The sequence below is a fragment of the Aplidium turbinatum genome, chromosome 9 (genome assembly GCF_918807975.1).
Source record: "Aplidium turbinatum chromosome 9, kaAplTurb1.1, whole genome shotgun sequence".
In the NCBI taxonomy this organism is placed as follows: domain Eukaryota; kingdom Metazoa; phylum Chordata; class Ascidiacea; order Aplousobranchia; family Polyclinidae; genus Aplidium; species Aplidium turbinatum.
In genome coordinates, this window is record NC_137480.1 from 9,181,059 (window position 1) to 9,200,602 (window position 19,544).

At 36.9% G+C, this 19,544-nt stretch overlaps 1 protein-coding gene across 2 annotated transcripts; it reads right to left on the bottom strand.

Moving 5' to 3' along the window:
* Window positions 1–547: 547 nt before the first annotated feature.
* LOC145777002 (mitochondrial peptide methionine sulfoxide reductase-like) lies at window positions 548–18,614 on the bottom strand. 2 transcript variants are annotated; one of them, XM_082588266.1, is made up of 6 exons: window positions 18,442–18,614; window positions 9,120–9,210; window positions 3,990–4,059; window positions 3,279–3,402; window positions 2,415–2,552; window positions 548–1,760 (listed from the first exon to the last, which is right to left on the bottom strand). In XM_082588266.1, exons 1-6 carry the CDS (start codon window positions 18,562–18,564, stop codon window positions 1,587–1,589), a joined length of 720 nt encoding a protein of 239 aa, XP_082444392.1. In that variant the 5' UTR covers window positions 18,565–18,614; the 3' UTR covers window positions 548–1,586. The 2 variants fall into 2 exon arrangements, with proteins under 2 accessions (XP_082444392.1, XP_082444393.1); XM_082588267.1 differs by lacking the exon at window positions 18,442–18,614 and adding an exon at window positions 9,999–10,071.
* Between the last annotated feature and the right edge of the window lie 930 nt (window positions 18,615–19,544).

The following is a 19,544-nucleotide window of genomic DNA, read 5'->3' on the forward strand; positions in this document are numbered from 1 at the left end:
AGTAGGCGAATTGACGTTATAAACGAAGCCGTTATAGGCGAATTCTACTGTATAAAAAATGAATCTGTGACGATTTGATCTGACGAATGGCACTGGTTGGTTCATTTTAACCTAATCATTTCACAAATGTAGAATGTAGATATAAACGAGCTTGATGCGGGTTCGCTGTGGTCACGTCCTTGATTTCCCTGACAGTGGTAATAGCGAATTGCACTAGCTTTCGGAACACAGTTTCCTAGTCATGTGCTATGACGAATGGTGTGGAGTCAGTGTCAGGAAATGTCTTTGTTTTGTAAGAAAAGTGTCAAAGAGCCTAAGCTTTCGTCAGACGGATTTACAGCTTCCTGACACTGGAAATTTCTAAGTTGCACAACTTTCTTGGAGATCCCAGCCAGTGGCCTACTATTCAATTACCGTACTTTAGTACTGTTGTTAAGTTACCTACTGATACATAACGTGGTTTCAAATATAGAATTTCAAAGCACAGTGACTGCTACATGCGAGAAACTTAAATATCCAACATTATTTCAGAATAAAAATGTAAACTCTGAGAGAATTTATTGACGAATTTAACTATACGAAATTAATACGTACATTATTTTGTTAAACGAAATAAAAAACGACAGTGCAATAATACAACCCACAAACGGGGTCATTCCGAAGAAAATAAATGTATTACAACGCAGGTACTTTTCATATCACACCGTTTTCTCTGGAATCTGCAACACGTCAATCAGAGTTACTGTACAGAAAAAGAGCATTCAGGTATGAATCATCGGTGGTTAAGATGCATCATAGTATCGATCATCAGTCAAGCAACTGTGAATAACACATCGCACTTTTTTCTTTACAGGAATTAGTGTTTCCGCTACGGGCTTGTCTTGCGCAGTTTGACTCATGAAACAATAGAACTTAGTCACGCTGAAGAGTATCAGTGAAGAAGGAAGTGTCAACTTGTTCGAGAAAGTAAAGCAGCGGCTTCTGTCCCAGTAGTATTAAACAAAGCACAGTGCAATAGGTCCTTTGAGTTCGTTAACATCTACAGTAAACCACTAGGCTACTTGTTCATTTCACATAATAGGCAACATACAGGAACTTCCATGCAAGTGCAATGACATTTTACAAAGCGACAATATCTTCCACAGCGTTGCCGGCCAAAAATGCGTACCTGGCAGTGTAGGCTATGACTTTTTCACTAAAACGCTTTCAATTACATAACATACGTGCAACCGATCTGTCCATGAGCTCCGAACCATTGTCTGTCCGAACTGTGTTGATGCGTGGCTCGGCTGTAAGTCGTGACTTGAAAACTATATTAAAGTTACACCGCTTTACACGTTAATGTCAGCAAAAACACTGTAACTGATTGGATGGGCGTACAGTTTTCATTGTCAGAATAAGAAAACTTTAATTGAACAAGATGTTACAACAAATTAACATCACACCTTTTCACAACAAACAATGAGATTTTTATAACCTATACACTTGTGACCAAACGCAATGCAAAATAAAAATAATCCATGAATACAGCATGTGTTACTCAAAAACACATTTACAGTATTGAGAAAAAATACTGGAGATTAAAGTCAACTTTTGTTTTTTCCAAGTCCAATGGGACAGGACACACCAGTACCCCCAAGACCGCAATAACCTCCAGGATTTTTGGACAGGTATTGCTGATGATATTCTTCGGCGTAATAAAACTCCGTGGCTTCCTTAATCTCGGTAGTAATTTTGCCATAACCTTTTTCGAGCAGCACCTGAAGGTCAAACCATATAAATCCTTCGGTAATGTGTGCAAGTGCTTACATTGCAGCCTTCTTTGGCTTAAACTACTAAACCAAAAGCGTATTGAGTAATAACACAACATCTGTTCTGGAAACAAGAGTTGTACTTTTACTTCGTTTTAATAATGGTGGTACCTACACTTTTTATATTTAATTTTTGTCATTTTCAGATTTATTCCCAGTGGCTTGAGATATACTGTAGATTTAGCAGACGACAAAGAAACCAATCTCCATGTTTATATATGTTACTTGTCAGCATGGGTCTGCTACTATTCGGTGAGTCTGATTCGGTGAGTTTCTAACTCCTAACCCTAAAACGGCAATAATTAGGCTACGGTACCCGATAATTTAAAAAAAAATTCAAAAAATCACCGAATAGGGAATCGGACTCACCGAAACGGGCCATTCCGTATCAGCATAGCCTCTGTATGTGTCTAACCGACGCCCTTCTGAGCGTCGTGTACGGCTACCCACACTCAGCTGTACACCAGACAAAACATCTATTTAACTTTCACGAACCAGTTGCTGGTGTCACGCATGATTTAAGAATATTCGACTTGCAATGATACACAAATAACTCCGATAGTTTGTGTGAACAACTAGTTGTTTTTTCTAAAGCGAAATTACCTTTTCGTAAGTTGCTTTCGCCTCTTCTGCTTCCTGTTGCTGCCGATCATTGTAATAGTATATTCCCGATCTATATTGGGTTCCAGAGTCATTTCCCTGTCGCATGCCTTGTGTGGGGTTGTGACTTTCCCAAAATAACTAGAACATGAATAGGAGTTTTAAATTTAAACATAACTCAGTCGATTACGTCAAACGACTCACTTAAATCAATATTACTTGCGCCCATCACAAGTCTGAATTTGTTTTATGTTTATTCTAATCATTTCTACTAAATGCTGAGTCACTGAAATCAGAAATAAACTTGTTCCGATTACTTTAGCTCTACAGTGTGATGAAATATCTTTTTGTAGAATCTACAACATTGGGAAAAATAAGATTTTTCAAACCAAACTTTCACTTTCGTCAACGGTAACTTTGACAGCAACATTTCGAAAGTGCAGATTCTCACAAAACTATGATATTCTAGTCCATAAAAGTTGACGTTTTTAAATCATACCAGGGCCACCTGGCGATGACATGATGTAAACAACGCAACTTTTGGTTGTTTAAACAGTTTGTTATTGCCGCCTTGTCATTAGGACTGCGTTTCAATTTGTCAAATTAAGGTAAAATTAAAGGGAAGCGTGCCCCAGGCAGACAAAAAATCCTGAAGCAACAAACACAACACCAGCACAGATCTAACACAAATAGCAAAAGACCGAGAAACTTGGAAACTGTTCGTATAAGAGGCAGTTAATGCTGGGAATCAAGTATGACAATGAAAGAATAAGAATGCTGTCAAGAAAGTCCCGTGTTTTACTTGCGGATTACATCAAGTAATTATCAACTACACACGTTGGACCTTCAAATAAGTTATTGCAAAACCTTTAAAAGATCGTGATAGGATACTTGATTGGGATGGAAAACGACCCTTACAACTTCAGAATGACCAGTCTTACCACTACAGACTTCATCGTATGTTGGATTTTTTGTATAACCAGCACTGTACCTGCAGGAAAAAAATTGAATGTAAGAAAATATTTTTGTTACATGGTATTGCACAATCAGGTGTGGTGCATACAATAACTTTCAAATGTTTGTACTGATAATAGTTGATAGGTTGGAACAATGGTTCACAGAAAAATAAATTTTCAACAATAGTTTAATGAAAGCAAATTATGTGGAACTGAGTGTCACAGGCGTGTGAAGGAGAGACGATGACAAAGAATTTGAATAACTTTACTAGATATAATCAACGGTTTGTTGGTGTTTCAGCAAAAGTTGCTCAGTACTAACTTGAAGTGCAAGTGTAGAAAACAAATCATGTAAAGGTGAACACATTTGTATGTTCAATTGAAAAAAATTATTGTGCTGCAATGAATTCATGATTTTCAAGTATACTGCATTATTTTTTTGTAAGCTAAATAATAAACTGTTTGAAACGTTTTTTTATGCAAACTTTGCAGGCTAGAGTTTCGGTAGAGAGTTTACTTTGCTGTACTGCAAACATATAAAACTGGTTGACAAAAACGACTTTATCATTACATCATTAAAACACACAAAGACGATTAATCATTTTGCATTATAAATACATACCCAACTTGGGTGGAATAAACTCCTTTGTGCTTCCAAAACTTCCTTTCTGCTCCCCAAAAACACCCCATTCCTGGTCAACATAAAATCGTTGTGATATAATGTTTTAGCATTTTAACTTTAAAATTTTGTTTATTAAAGTTTTTATTTATTTATTACATTTTAGGTTTGTTAAAATTACTTGGTTAGAACTTGCAAGAACATACGAAATACTTCGTGTGCATAAAAATGCACTGAAACCATGCACTTTGTAGTTAATTGATTACAGTTAATGATGGAAAAACTCACTGTTGTGTTTTACCTCAGTCAACAAGAGTTCTATGTTATCTCAACAGCAGCAACACTACTAGCTCAGACCAAAATAATACCAAACTATTCTTATCACTATTCACTAACACAAAATGAAGTGAAAAGAAAATACTGATCCACAAAGGTAAGTAAAAATGATGGATTTTGCTGTCTGGGTAAGGCAGTGATTCTCAAACTGTGTGCCGCCACAGATTCTCAAGTGTGCCGCGAATCTTTTTGAAATTTTGGAAAAGAACTGTATAAATATTTAAAATAAGCCATTCAGACAAGCATAATGCGACTTAAAAGTGCTTTAACTCCTTCAATAGATGATAAATAAGCATATCATCATCATCATAATCCATCGTCGGTTTGTTCCCCACTAGTGGGGGTGGCCGATTGTTTCCGTGCAGCAATTGTTTTAATCCCTTTTTTCCATTTCACCCAGTCCCTTGCATCTTCCTCCTTCAGTCCGACTTTTTAAAATTCATCTTTCACTTGTTGTTTCCACGTTCTTCTTGGACGACCGCGTTTCCTCTTCCCATCCACCTTTAGATCTAGTGCCTTTCTAAGAAAACTTCCTTCCTCCCTCCTATCACATGTCCATACCATCTTACTCCATTTGCCCTTGCCATTTGGTCTATGGTCTCTCTCATCTCTAGCATATCCAACAATTCTTCAGTCCTTTTTTCCCTTCTCGTTTTCACCCCACACATTGCTCTCACCATTGACCTTTCCGTTCTTCTCAGGATTGCCAGTTCACTCTCTCTCAATACCCATGTCTCGCTACCATATAGCATTGCAGGCCGCACACAGCTCCGATATACTTTTCCTTTCATCCTTAGTGAAAATTTTCTGCCATACAACATTTCCCCACATTCCCTGAACTTTGCCCAGCCCAATCTTGCCCTTGTAGTCACCGCTGCTTCACATCCACCACTTCCATCCATCCGATCACCCAGATAACAGAAGTCTGTCACTGTTTCGATGCCATGGCAGAACTATTCATCATGGCCTTCCACTTCATTCCTTCCTTTACTGCATTTCCCACAAACAAAACACTTTGCCAATCTTGTTGCGGCTCTCTTGACATTAGCACATCTTGCCTGTACCCACTTTCCACATTCCTTGCATTGCATTTCTCATCACTCTCTTGCCACATATTCCACAGGGATCTACTTTGCTCTCAACAACTGTTCCTTCTGCTCCACTCACCATCACTTTTGTTTTTTCAAGATTCACCTTCATACCATTGGTTTCAAATGCTTCTTTCCATTTCTCAAACTTTCTCTCCAGTCCCTCCATACTACTACTTGTCAAGACCAGGTCGTCTGCATACAAAATTTCACTCAATAAGCCCTCCCTCACTCCTTCAGTTACAACGTCAACCACAATAGCAAATATCAGAGGTGACAAAACTGATCCTTGGTGTACACCAACCTTCACAAAAAACTCGTTTGAATAATTTGATCCAACTCTCACTTTTGTTCTTGCATCCTCATACATAGACATCACAACTCTCACTAATACCTCTGGTATACCTCTTTTTCTCATTGCCCACTCCATCACCTTCCTTGGCACTCTGTCAAATGCCTTTTCTAAGTCGACGAAACACATATATAGTTTTCTCTGCTTCTCTCGGTATTCCTCCTGCATTCTTCTCAATATAAACAGAGCATCCACTGTACCTTTTCCTGGCATAAATCCAAACTGCATATCATTTAATTTCACCAATGTTCTCAACCTCTTTTCTAGTATTCGCTCCACAATTTTCATTCCATGCTCTAGTAGTTTTACACCTCTATATGCACTGCAACTTCTCACATCCCCTTTTCTCTTGAACAGTGGAACAACAGTACTGTGCTTCCACTCCTCCGGCATTCCCTCTCCATCTAATACCCTTTGGTAAGTTGTAGCATTACTTCAATTCCCAACTCTCCACTTGCTTTTATCATCTCTACGCTCACTTCTGATAGACCGGCTGCTTTATGCAGTTTCATTTGCCCCATTGCCTCCACCACTTCATCACGAGTCACCTTTCCCACTGGACCCTCCACCAGATCAACCTCTGTCATATGATCCCATACATTCTCCTTATTCATAACATTTTCCATATGTTCCTTCCACACTTCTCCTCTGCTTTCCGGGCTGAAATGCAACTTCCCATCTCCACTCCTTATACATCTTCCCCCTACAATATCTTTCCCATCCTTTTTCATTTGCTTTATGAGTCTGAATACTTTGTTTTGGCTTTCCCCCATTTTATTAAGTTCCTCCTCAGCACCATTCTTCATAGCTCTTGCAACAACCCTCTTTGCCTTCTTTTTCATACTCTTATACTTCTTTTTATTCTCTTCTGACCCATTTTTGCGCCACTGCTTGTATGCATCTCTTTTCTGTGAAATCGCATGCTTCACCTCTTCATCCCACCACCATGTGTCTCCACGATCCCTCCTCACTTTCTTTTTCCCACATACTTCATCACATGCTGCTAGGACACCTTTCTGAAATGAAGCCCACAAGTCCTGCGCACTTATGTTTACCAGCTCTTTTGCTCTTTTCACAAACATAATTCTCGTTTCTTTTTCCTCCAGTTTCCACACATTTCTCACAAAAACTCGTTCTTTCTTCATAATTTTCTTCACTTTTTTCATATTTAAGTCTCCTACTACTAGTCTATGCTGCAACTCCCACGGAATTACTTTCACATTCTTCAAGTACTTTCTCTGTTCCTGCCCAACCACAATAAAATCAATTTCCGACTCATGTCCTCCTGAGCTGTAAGTCACCTTCCTTTTCTCTTTCTTTTTAACCCATGTGTTGGCAATACAAAGTTTCCTTTCATCACAAAATTCAAGTAGCATTCTTCCTTCCATGTTTCTCTCCCCAAAACCATACCCTCCATGAATGCCCTCGAACCCATTTGCTTGTTTTCCAACATGTCCATTAAAATCTCCTAATCCAAACACCAACTCTTTTGAACTCCGTAAATCCCATTCCTCTGCCAAAACATCATAAAAACTTTCCTTTTCTAAGTAATCCCTACCACTTTGAGGTGCATATGCACAGATTAGCCTCACTACCTCCTCTTCAAAAGCAAGTACCATTGTCATCACTCTGTCACTCCTTCTTCTAACTTCTATTACTTTCTCACACAATTCCTCTTTTACCAAGAAACCAACACCACCGATTCCCGTGTTATTTCTTGACCACCATAACTTATATCTCCTCCCATTGGCACCTAAAAACCGCGCTGACTGTCCCCTCCATCTTACTTCTTCTAGGCAACATATATCCACCCTTCTTTTTCTTAGTTCTTCACATATTTCAGTTCCTTTACCACACAAACTTCCCACATTCCAGCATCCGATTCTAACACCATAATCTTTTTTCAATGTTTTCTTGTTTTCTTGGAACCCAGAGATTCTTCGCACCCCTTGCCCATCTAAGGGCTGCTGGGGACTAGGGGCCATTTTTAGCTTTTGCTGCATTTAAATAATATTTTGGAGCATAGATTTTCCAGCCGGATGCCCTTCCTGACGCTAACCACAGTTATTGGCGGTGGGCCTAGCCTTTACTTAAAAAAGTATTTCCTGCAAGGCAGCAGGATTTCTAACAAGTTTTAGCCAACCAGTCGAGGTTGTTGCCCATGAGGTGGGACGTAGACCCACTTGTTAGTTTGGTGTGTGATCAAAACCAGTGTTCCCCGAGACCCATGGTGTAACAATCCATGGCGACTGCCCAGGGTTCAAAGGTGCTACTTGTACCACACACCTACCTCACCATATGTGACGATGAAACCAATTATGGCATTGCCGATACAGCAAGGTAATTGCCACGTCACTATTGGGCTGCTATGTTAGCTATTGCTAACATTACTTCCCACCATTTGAAAGCTAAAACCTCAATTGCTAAGGTAACAGGGATCAGTTGTCAGTAGATGTTACAGAAAATATATTTCGCACTTATTCAGTGCATCGTCAGTTCTGATAAAGGGCAGTTAAAACCTACAAGTAATGTTTTAAACAACATTATTTGACATTATTGCGTCACAGTAATGTTGTTTAAAACATTACTTGTAGGTTTTAACTGCCCTTTATCAGAACTGACGATGCACTGAATAAGTGCGAAATATATTTTCTGTATCATCTACTGACAACTGATCCCTGTTACCTTAGCAATTGAGGTTTTAGCTTTCTAGATATGGAACAGGGATCGTTTCAGAATAAGACTAGGTCAGAAAGCGAGGCAGACTCCGACGCAGCTCAGCATCAGCCAAGAGCAGTTAGCTACACCATTTGAAAGCAATGAATCAATCTTTCTGCAGAAGAAGAACAGCTCATTGATTTACGAAACGACCCATTTTTTCAAACGCTGTTGCCACAAAAAAACTTGAATGCGTTTTGGCTGTCTGCTTCCAAATTCTATTTCATGATCCGTGCAAAAGCAATCAAAATTATATTACCATTTGCATCTTTATGGCTATGTGAACATGGCTTTTCTGTTTTGACTGAAATTAAAAGCTGTAAACGAGAGAGACTGCTTGGAACTGACGATGAAATTCGGGTATATGTTTGTCAACAATGCAACCTCGTTTCAGTCGAAGCTTATATTGGTATAAACAAGCACATCCATCGTATTGACGCATGAAAATATTTTTTTTAAAGCAACTTTTCTTCTTTTGTAAGTGTGCCGCGTGCGTTTTATATTTTTTCTAATGTGCCACAAGCTGAAAAAGTTTGAGAACCACTGGGGTAAGGCATAGTAACTAAAAAAAAAAACAAGACTGGAGGTGATGAGACTAAACCACACAACATAAAATTGTTAGGATTACAAAACACCAACCAAACATAGCAAGCTCAGTATCTTCTGGATATGGAGGAAAAAGTCTGTTTTTATTGACATGATGCTTAGCTTCAGTATTTCCTTTTAAAGCCTGAAAAAAATGTAAACTTTTTTTACAAATAAAGTAAAAAGTACCACACTCAATTGGCAAATTCAAGTGTATTAAAGCTTTCACCACAAAAGTGTGGCTACATTAGTATACAGTATAAATATAGACTATAATATATACTCTTACTCAAATAGAATTATATTTAAGATTCTATTGAAGATTTAAAAAAAACTAAATAAAAAATAAACCTTTCTTATAAATTTATTTTTTACATTTATGTTTGGATTCACAGCTCACCACCACATGGTCAAAATAGATGATGCCACTGAAAGGCTTAGAAACTACTGTTTCATTCTATACAGACAATGTACTGCAGATATGCACACAAAAAATGTTATCACTGAAGCTGGGTTTTTTTTTCGGTTGTTTATCGGTCATTGACCGAGTTTTTAGCAAAATGTCCGAAAAAAATATAGTCAATTCGGTCAAAATGTTCAAAATTTTTTTAGTTTGTATCAGCTACTTGAAAGGAAATATTTTCATCAGAACAAATGACTGAAACAAATAAAAAATGACCAAATTTTTTCAAGTCATTTTGGACAAATAATCGAAAAGTCTCAGCGAAAAAAAAAACCCAGCACTGAAGCAATAAAAAACCTGTTGCTAGAAAAATATTTGATAAATTAATGATATAACGTTGATGCAATGTAATATTCTGAATCACAATACAAATAATAAAAATTAAGAAATTTAAAATAGTTGCTCTCATCATGAAGGTTTAAGCATGTATTAACACTTTTTGTGTTTTCACAGCTTAATTCAAGACTTACCATTATGTGTCAGTGATTAAGATGTTACACAGTCAGCAATGTTTAAAGACACAGTGACTAAACTACATGCCCTAAAAGAAAACAGCATCAAGATTTAGAGCAAGGAAAAGCTTTTACTTTTCGTTCGAAATAGACGTTTGAATAAATATCATAAATCTATATATTTTGCATTGTTTATCATTTTAATTAACCATGAGGAGTCGTGGAAAATTTTAGGAGATTAAAAACTGGTCGTGAAAAAAAAAGTTTAGAAAGTCCTCCAGGGTTTAAATGACTTCAACCAGAATGGCACTGACCTTATGGCTACTCATTATTTAGACATGGTAGCAAGTGAATCGCGTTATTGAGGTTAGAGTCAGATGAACTGTGTCATAAAAACGTGTCCTGTGAGGGTTGCCATACTCTGATAAAACTAGTGTTTAATCTTTCTCATAAATCGCCTGCTAAATATTGCTTCTAAAGATGTGAAAAGCTTCAGCAATGAACACAAAATTAATTTAATATATTTTTCCACTTCAAGTAAAGCCTAGCTGTCTGAACCAGTTGTTTTTAAATATTTTTTATGGCATGTCACTCTTAAACAATGATCATCCCAGCTTTGTGCACCCCAATTTATAATAAGTGTACGGTAACAGCAAAAGCAATTTAGCTTTTTGGTAATTGCAGTACATATTAGTGAGATACCTAAATTGCTTCTAATTGCAGTACATATATTAGTGAGATACTTAAATTGCTTCCAAGTAACAAGATTTTAAATGTGAGTTCTAACTTTAAACAAGTTACACATTGTAACTTAAGACTTCAACTATTAGTTTATCCTCGGCCTTGATAGCAACTGCAGAATGTTGGACAATGTGGGTGCAAACTAATTCGTACCATAAACAACTCGTACCGTCAGTTCGTACCTTGAAAAAATCAAAAGAAAAAATTAATAATAGTCGAGGTGGCTGATTGCAGTTTCGGCAAACATTTTAAAAGGGTTAGGGTATTGGAGTATCGGTTAGGTATCAGTATCCGCAAACAATCAAACTGAAAAGATCGTGAGAAAAAAATGGAACATCGCTGATCGCAGTTTCCGTTTTTCCGTAGTTTTCGCAAACATTTTAAAATTTCCGGTAATGATCCTAAGAGTTTGCCGAAGTCGCTGATTGCAGTTTCCGCAAACATTTTAAAAGGGTTAGGGTTAATCAGAGTTTCCGCAAACATTTTAAAATTTCTAGTCATGATTCCAAGAATTTTTGTTTGTTTGCGGAAAATTTAAAAAAGTTTGCGGAAACTGCAATCAGCGACTTCGGCTTTTTTTAATTTTTTCTCTCGTTTTTTTAAGGTACGAACTGACGGTACGAATTGTTCATGGTACGAATTAGGTTGCATCCGGACAATGTAGCTTCACTTTCCAGTCAGTTTAAACTTTGAGGTGGTGGGCCAAACACATGATTTGGTTTTTGAATCTTTCTCCTTAGAGTTCAGACTGACAAAGCCTTTGGAAGGTTATTTCTGGCAATTTTGAATACTTGTGGAGGCTTGAACCACTGATGCAGGGTCGGTTACCAAGATTGACAAAGTCAAGTTTCTAATAGTTGTTTAAGTGTTGTTGCTGGAGAATTACTCCATCTACTTTCATGCCGCTGAGTGAAGAACAGTCCTTGAAATATGTTGCTCAAGTGCACATTCCGAGAGACAAATAACACCACTTGATCTTGAGTCAGGTGGGCATGTAAACATTGGTGAGACTGTAGAACTACGTAACATTTGGATGAGAGTAACAACAAAGTGCAAGGCATGAAAGAATATACCGTACCGTATTTAGTCTGGTAGCCTCTGATGTGTTTTCTTATGCAATGGTACTGTAGGTGCTAGACTTGAAGGCAGTCAGTCATGGTCATCATGCAGCTTCTAGTTATCATTTACATAGAGGCTATATGATAAGATACTTGCAGTGTACTTTTACTTGGTTATTTTTTGTAAAGTTTGAACTATTTTTGGTGCTGCATTACTCTGTTGTTGTTGCCGACAACGTATTGCACAAAAAATAAAGCAATCAATCTTATAACCTACAGCTACAGTATAGATACTTCGGTGCTGGTTTAGGATCGGCCGCCTTGGTTAGTGACGTCATGAAAATCTGTGACGTCATGCAAAAAAACGCAACTACTTTTAGGAAGGGTGCAAAAATGGGGAATAGAAGTAAAAGCGGAATGACTATTGATTTTTAAATATTTGTAGGCACATGGCCACCTGGAGATGCGGTCTGATTTGTCACATTTTGCAGATTTTGATTGCAGCTACTGCTAGTGCTTGACTGACATTTTTTGAGATGTTTTTACTTTTTGCGTTTTCCTAATGACATAAAAAATTTTTGTTGCCTTGGGGAAGCAGTAGCAAATGAGAAAAAGTAAGCTGAAAAACACAAAATCAGACTGTTATTGAAAATTAACAGTCTGACTAAAATCTTCGAAATCAAATTTTCTTTGTTATTCAACATGTGAGGATGTTAAAACCTATTGTGTCAGCTGAGGAAAAGAATAAAGAAAGCGTAAAAATCAAATTTTTAGAAAAATTTATTTAAATGTTCGCTCAAAGTTAGAAAAACCTGGAAATTTCTGCAAAATGTGACAAATCAGGCCGTATCTTTAGGTGGCCATGGTAGGCATTATTATTGATCTAGCGCTAACTTAAACTTCACTATTTTGTACCAATTCTCAGCAATTCATTTTTACAATAAAAATACTTGCTTTATTAACGTAACAACTTTCACATTTATATGTTATCTACAAAACGAGCAATCGTGGTTCAGTATAAACCGCCCACAGTTTGCTGTGATCGATGAATACTGCCTCCACCAAATATGCTGTAGCTTTCTCATTTCTGCTCGGATTTTAACAATTTTCCTATCGTTGGATGGCATTATGCTTCATCTACCCGAATGGATTAATTGCCCATCTAAAGTAGGCATTATATTTATGTAGCGCTAACTTAAACTTTACTATTTTGTACCAATTCTCAGCAATTCAATTTTTACAATAAAAATACCAAACCAACACAAATTAAAAGAGTATGTCTTGCTTTATTAACCTAACAACTTTCACGTTTATATGTTATCTACAAAACGAGAAATCGTTGTTCAAACGTAACCGCTCGACGAAGCTTTTTTCCAATGCATTTTTCAAGGCGATTCGATCGTGGTTCAGTATAAGCCGCCCACAGTTTGCTGTGATCAATGAATACTGCCTCCACCAAATATGTTGTAGCTTTCTCATTTCTGCTTGGATTATAACAATTTTACTATCGTTGGATGGCATTATGCTTCATCTACTCGAATGGATTAATTGCCAATCTAAAGTAGGCATTACATTTATGTAGCGCTAACTTAAACTTTACTATTTTGTACCAATTCTCAGCAATTCATTTTTTACAATAAAAATACCAAACCAACACAAATTAAAAGAATATGTCTTGCTTTATTCATATGTTAACTTTCACATTTATATCTAATCCACAAAACGAGCAATCGTTGTTCAAACGTAACCGCTCGACGAAGCTTTTTACCAAAACAATGCAAACACAAAGCGATCAGTTTCTAGTGTTCATTACAAGCCGCCCACAGTTTGCTGTGATCGATGAATACTGCCTCCACCAAATGTGCTGTAGCTTTCTCATTTCTGCTTGGATTTGAGAAATTTTACCATCGTTGGAAAGCACGATACTGCATCTATCCGAATTCATTGGTTGCAAGTTTAAAGTATGCATTATATTGATCTAGCGCTAACTTAAACTTTACTATTTTGTACCAATTCTCAGCAATTCAATTTTTACAATAAAAATACCAAACCAACACAAATTAAAAAAGTATGTCTTGCTTTATTCATATGTTAACTTTCACATTTATATCTAATCCACAAAACGAGCAATCGTTGTTCAAACGTAACCGCTCGACGAAGCTTTTTTCCAATGCATTTTTCAAGGCGATTCGATCGTGGTTCAGTATAAGCCGCCCACAGTTTGCTGTGATCAATGAATACTGCCTCCACCAAATATGTTGTAGCTTTCTCATTTCTGCTTGGATTATAACAATTTTACTATCGTTGGATGGCATTATGCTTCATCTACTCGAATGGATTAATTGCCAATCTAAAGTAGGCATTACATTTATGTAGCGCTAACTTAAACTTTACTATTTTGTACCAATTCTCAGCAATTCATTTTTTACAATAAAAATACCAAACCAACACAAATTAAAAGAATATGTCTTGCTTTATTCATATGTTAACTTTCACATTTATATCTAATCCACAAAACGAGCAATCGTTGTTCAAACGTAACCGCTCGACGAAGCTTTTTACCAAAACAATGCAAACACAAAGCGATCAGTTTCTAGTGTTCATTACAAGCCGCCCACAGTTTGCTGTGATCGATGAATACTGCCTCCACCAAATGTGCTGTAGCTTTCTCATTTCTGCTTGGATTTGAGAAATTTTACCATCGTTGGAAAGCACGATACTGCATCTATCCGAATTCATTGGTTGCAAGTTTAAAGTATGCATTATATTGATCTAGCGCTAACTTAAACTTTACTATTTTGTACCAATTCTCAGCAATTCAATTTTTACAATAAAAATACCAAACCAACACAAATTAAAAAAGTATGTCTTGCTTTATTCATATGTTAACTTTCACATTTATATCTAATCCACAAAACGAGCAATCGTTGTTCAAACGTAACCGCTCGACGAAGCTTTTTTCCAATGCATTTTTCAAGGCGATTCGATCGTGGTTCAGTATAAGCCGCCCACAGTTTGCTGTGATCGATGAATACTGCCTCCACCAAATATTTTTACAGCTATATTGGAGAGGTTACCGCAACATGAGCACTGAGCAGATTCCACGCGTGAGATCTCAAACAAAGAAATTTTGTTTTTATTAACAGCAACAACGAAAATTATTATACATTAAGTGTCAAAGATGGATGGATGGTCATTTTATTTTTGTTTGGATGCGAAACGTACATAAAACACAAACGTACAGTGTGCATCTAATGAGAGAGTGCGAAAGACCGTAGCCCTGAAGGCGTAGGAGGTCGTCGAGTCTGCACTCTCTCATTCAAACAATTTTACGAAAGAAAGTATTGCGTTTTTTAATAGCAAATTGACACAAAAAAGAAGAAGGAAGGAAAAACAGAAAAAAAAAACAAATACAGATACAGACGCAAGAAATACAAAAAATAAGAACAATGGACATAAAGTCAGGTAGTGGATGTCGTTTTTATAACTCTTGATTATTAAAGAAGTGTTTTTTGCACATTTTACTGAAAAATTTGTGCCATGCAATTGTCAAGAAAAGGAAGAAAAACTGTTGATAAATTACATTGCGAAAAGTATACCCCGCCCCCCGCGCTAGGATGAATCATCCGAGCAATTATTGCGCTACAACTTTTTTTTTTGCAAAATTTGTATTTTATTTTATTTTTTTACCTGATCATTAGGGGGAGGCCATCGCCCTTTATCCTCCCCCGTAAATACGCTACTGCCTTGGACAATGGACATGCAACCAATTGATTCGGGTAGATGCAGTATCGTGCTTTCCAACGTCAGTAAAATTGTCAAACAAGCTTCATCGAGCGGCTACGTTTGAACAACGATTTCTCGTTTTGTAGATAAACATATAAACGTGAAAGTTGTTAAGTTAATAAAGCAAGACATACTCTTTTAATTTGTGTTGGTTTGGTATTTTTATTGTAAAAAATGAATTGCTGAGAATTGGTACAAAATAGTAAAGTTTAAGTTAGCGCTAGATCAACATAATGCATACTTTAAACTTGCAACCAATGAATTCGGATAGATGCAGTATCGTGCTTTCCAACGATGGTTAAATTTCTCAAATCCGAGCAGAAATGAGAAAGCTACAGCATATTTGGTGGAGGCAGTAATCACTGATCACATCAAACTGTGGGCGGCTTGTAATGAACACTCGAAACTGATCGCTTTGTGTTTGCATTGTTTTGGTAAAAAGCTTCGTCGAGCGGTTACGTTTGAACAACATTTGCTCGTTTTGTGGATTAGATATAAATGTGAAAGTTAACATATGAATAAAGCAAGACATACTCTTTTAATTTGTGTTGGTTTGGTATTTTTATTGTAAAAATTGAATTGCTGAGAATTGGTACAAAATAGTAAAGTTTAAGTTAGCGCTACATAAATATAATCCCTACTTTAGATTGGCAATTAATCCATTCGAGTAGATGAAGCATAATGCCATCCAACGATAATAAAATTGTTAGAATCCGAGCAGAAATGAGAAAGCTACAGCATATTTGGTGGAGGCACTATTCATCGATCGCATCAAACTGTGGGCGGCTTGTAATGAACACTCGAAACTGATCGCTTTGTGTTTGCATTGTTTTGGTAAAAAGCTTCGTCGAGCGGTTAAGTTTGAACAACGATTGCTCGTTTTGTGGATTAGATATAAATGTGAAAGTTAATATATGAATAAAGCAAGACATACTCTTTTAATTTGTGTTGGTTTGGTATTTTTATTGTAAAAATTGAATTGCTGAGAATTGGTACAAAATAGTAAAGTTTAAGTTAGCGCTACATAAATGTAATGCCTACTTTAGATTGGCAATTAATCCATTCGAGTAGATGAAGCATAATGCCATCCAACGATAGTAAAATTGTTATAATCCAAGCAGAAATGAGAAAGCTACAGCATATTTGGTGGAGGCAGTATTCATTGATCACAGCAAACTGTGGGCGGCTTATACTGAACCACGATCGAATCGCCTTGAAAAATGCATTGGAAAAAAGCTTCGTCGAGCGGTTACGTTTGAACAACGATTTCTCGTTTTATAGATAACATATAAACGTGAAAGTTGTTAGGTTAATAAAGCAAAACATACTCTTTTAATTTGTGTTGGTTTGGTATTTTTATTGTAAAAATTGAATTGCTGAGAATTGGTACAAAATAGTAAAGTTTAAGTTAGCGCTACATAAATATAATGCCTACTTTAGATTGGCAATTAATCCATTCGGGTAGATGAAGCATAATGCCATCCAACGATAGGAAAATTGTTAAAATCCGAGCAGAAATGAGAAAGCTACAGCATATTTGGTGGAGGCACTATTCACCGATAGCATCAAACTGTGGGCGGCTTGTAATGATCGCTTTGTGTTTGCATTGTTTTGGTAAAAAGCTTCGTCGAGCGGTTACGTTTGAACAACGATTGCTCGCTTTGTGGATTAGATATAAATGTGAAAGTTAACATATGAATAAAGCAAGACATATTCTTTTAATTTGTGTTGGTTTGGTATTTTTATTGTAAAAAATGAATTGCTGAGAATTGGTACAAAATAGTAAAGTTTAAGTTAGCGCTACATAAATATAATCCCTACTTTTGATTGGCAATTAATCCATTCGAGTAGATGAAGCATAATGCCATCCAACGATAGTAAAATTGTTAGAATCCGAGCAGAAATGAGAAAGCTACAGCATATTTGGTGGAGGCAGTATTCATCGATCACAGCAAACTGTGGGCGGCTTATGCTGAACCACGATCGAATCGCCTTGAAAAATGCATTGTTTTGGTAAAAAGCTTCGTCGAGCGGTTGCGTTTGAACAACGATTTCTCGTTTTATAGATAACATATAAACGTGAAAGTTGTTAGGTTAATAAAGCAAGACATACTCTTTTAATTTGTGTTGGTTTGGTATTTTTATTGTAAAAATTGAATTGCTGAGAATTAGTACAAAATAGTAAAGTTTAAGTTAGCGCTACATAAATATAATGCCTACTTTAGATGGGCAATTAATCTATTCGGGTAGATGAAGCATAATGCCATCCAACGATAGGAAAATTGTTAAAATCCGAGCAGAAATGAGAAAGCTACAGCATATTTGGTGGAGGCAGTATTCATCGATCACAGCAAACTGTGGGCGGTTTATACTGAACCACGATTGCTCGTTTTGTAGATAACATATAAACGTGAAAGTTGTTACGTTAATAAAGCAAGTATTTTTATTGTAAAAATGAATTGCTGAGAATTGGTACAAAATAGTAACAGTTTAAGTTAGCGCTAGATCAATAATAATGTCTACAAATATTTAAAAATCAATAGTCATTCCGCTTTTACTTCTATTCCGCATTTTTGCACCCTTCCTAAAAGTAGTTGCGTTTTTAGCGCTAGATCAATAATAATGCCTACAAATATTTAAAAATCAATAGTCATTCCGCTTTTACTTCTATTCCGCATTTTTGCACCCTTCCTAAAAGTAGTTGCGTTTTTATGCATGACGTCACAGATTTTCATGACGTCACTAACCAAAGCGGCCGATCCTAAACCAGCACCGATACTTCTACTGATTGAATATTGAGAATACAATATAAATCATTTCACCGCACTATGAGAAGTTGTTGTTTTGAATAAAAGATGTAATTAAAATATGCTTACGTTAGCTCGCCCTTCGATTGCTTCTTCTTTAGAAACCATTGACTGATTACCTCCCATCATCAACCACCGTCTGAATGAAGACGTTACAACAAAAGGTTGGGTAAAGACTGCAAACAACCTCATAAACTTTGGCTTATATTTTACCAACAGATTTATATACTTGAATTATGTAACCCATGAGTAAACGGAAATGACAGTCGCAGCGTTGCCAGATGTAGCGGCACTATTTAAAGTCAAGTCGACTTATTTTGTTTCAACAACGCCATACATGTATAGCCTACTATGTTAAAAAAGCAGACTAAATGTAATTGTCAAAACAATGCATTGTACAACTGTTAGTTATATTATGGGGCAATTAGGATGGTAGCGAAAGATCATAAGCAGTCATCTAGTCAGCCACCACCCTATAACAGGAAATCTAACATCTAACTACACAATTCATACACACAGGTGTGCAGGAGGCAGGCACACTACTTCAATGAATAGCCTACTACTGTTGGTTTGAATCTCCATTCTCAAACTGAGCAAGACGATGAAGATTCAAACCAGCGACCAAGATTTAACCAACGACCAATATGTGATTGTGTGCTAGGAAAGGCTATAGCCTACAGCACTCGCGAAAGCTTTCTGAAATAATGGTGAAAAACGTGAATACCAGCACTGAATAATAATAATAATAGTCGGCTGTGTAGCCGAGTGGTGAAAACGTCTGCGCGACGTTCGAAAGGACGTGGGTTCGACACCGCTCCAGAGCACACGGCTGTGTCTCGGCAAAAGACACTTAAAGGCAAGCCAAAAATAAGGGGAGCAGCTGACTCGAAGACTAGGCTATAGGCTATGTCACTTCGCTGCTTCCTATCGTCTGTTGTATCGCATCTGTGATCGCAGTGTACTGTATGTTATCGCAATGGGCGCAAATAAAAGCATGATTAGTATTATTATTATTATTACTGTTGTTCTGGACAATCGTTCACCAAATGAAACGTCACATAAAACCATTATGGTCTACTTAACCTAGCTGGCGTCTTACGTCATGGAAATTGCTAAAAAATGAGCCGACATTGCAACATACTTCGTAAGACCTGTAAAACATTGCACCTGTA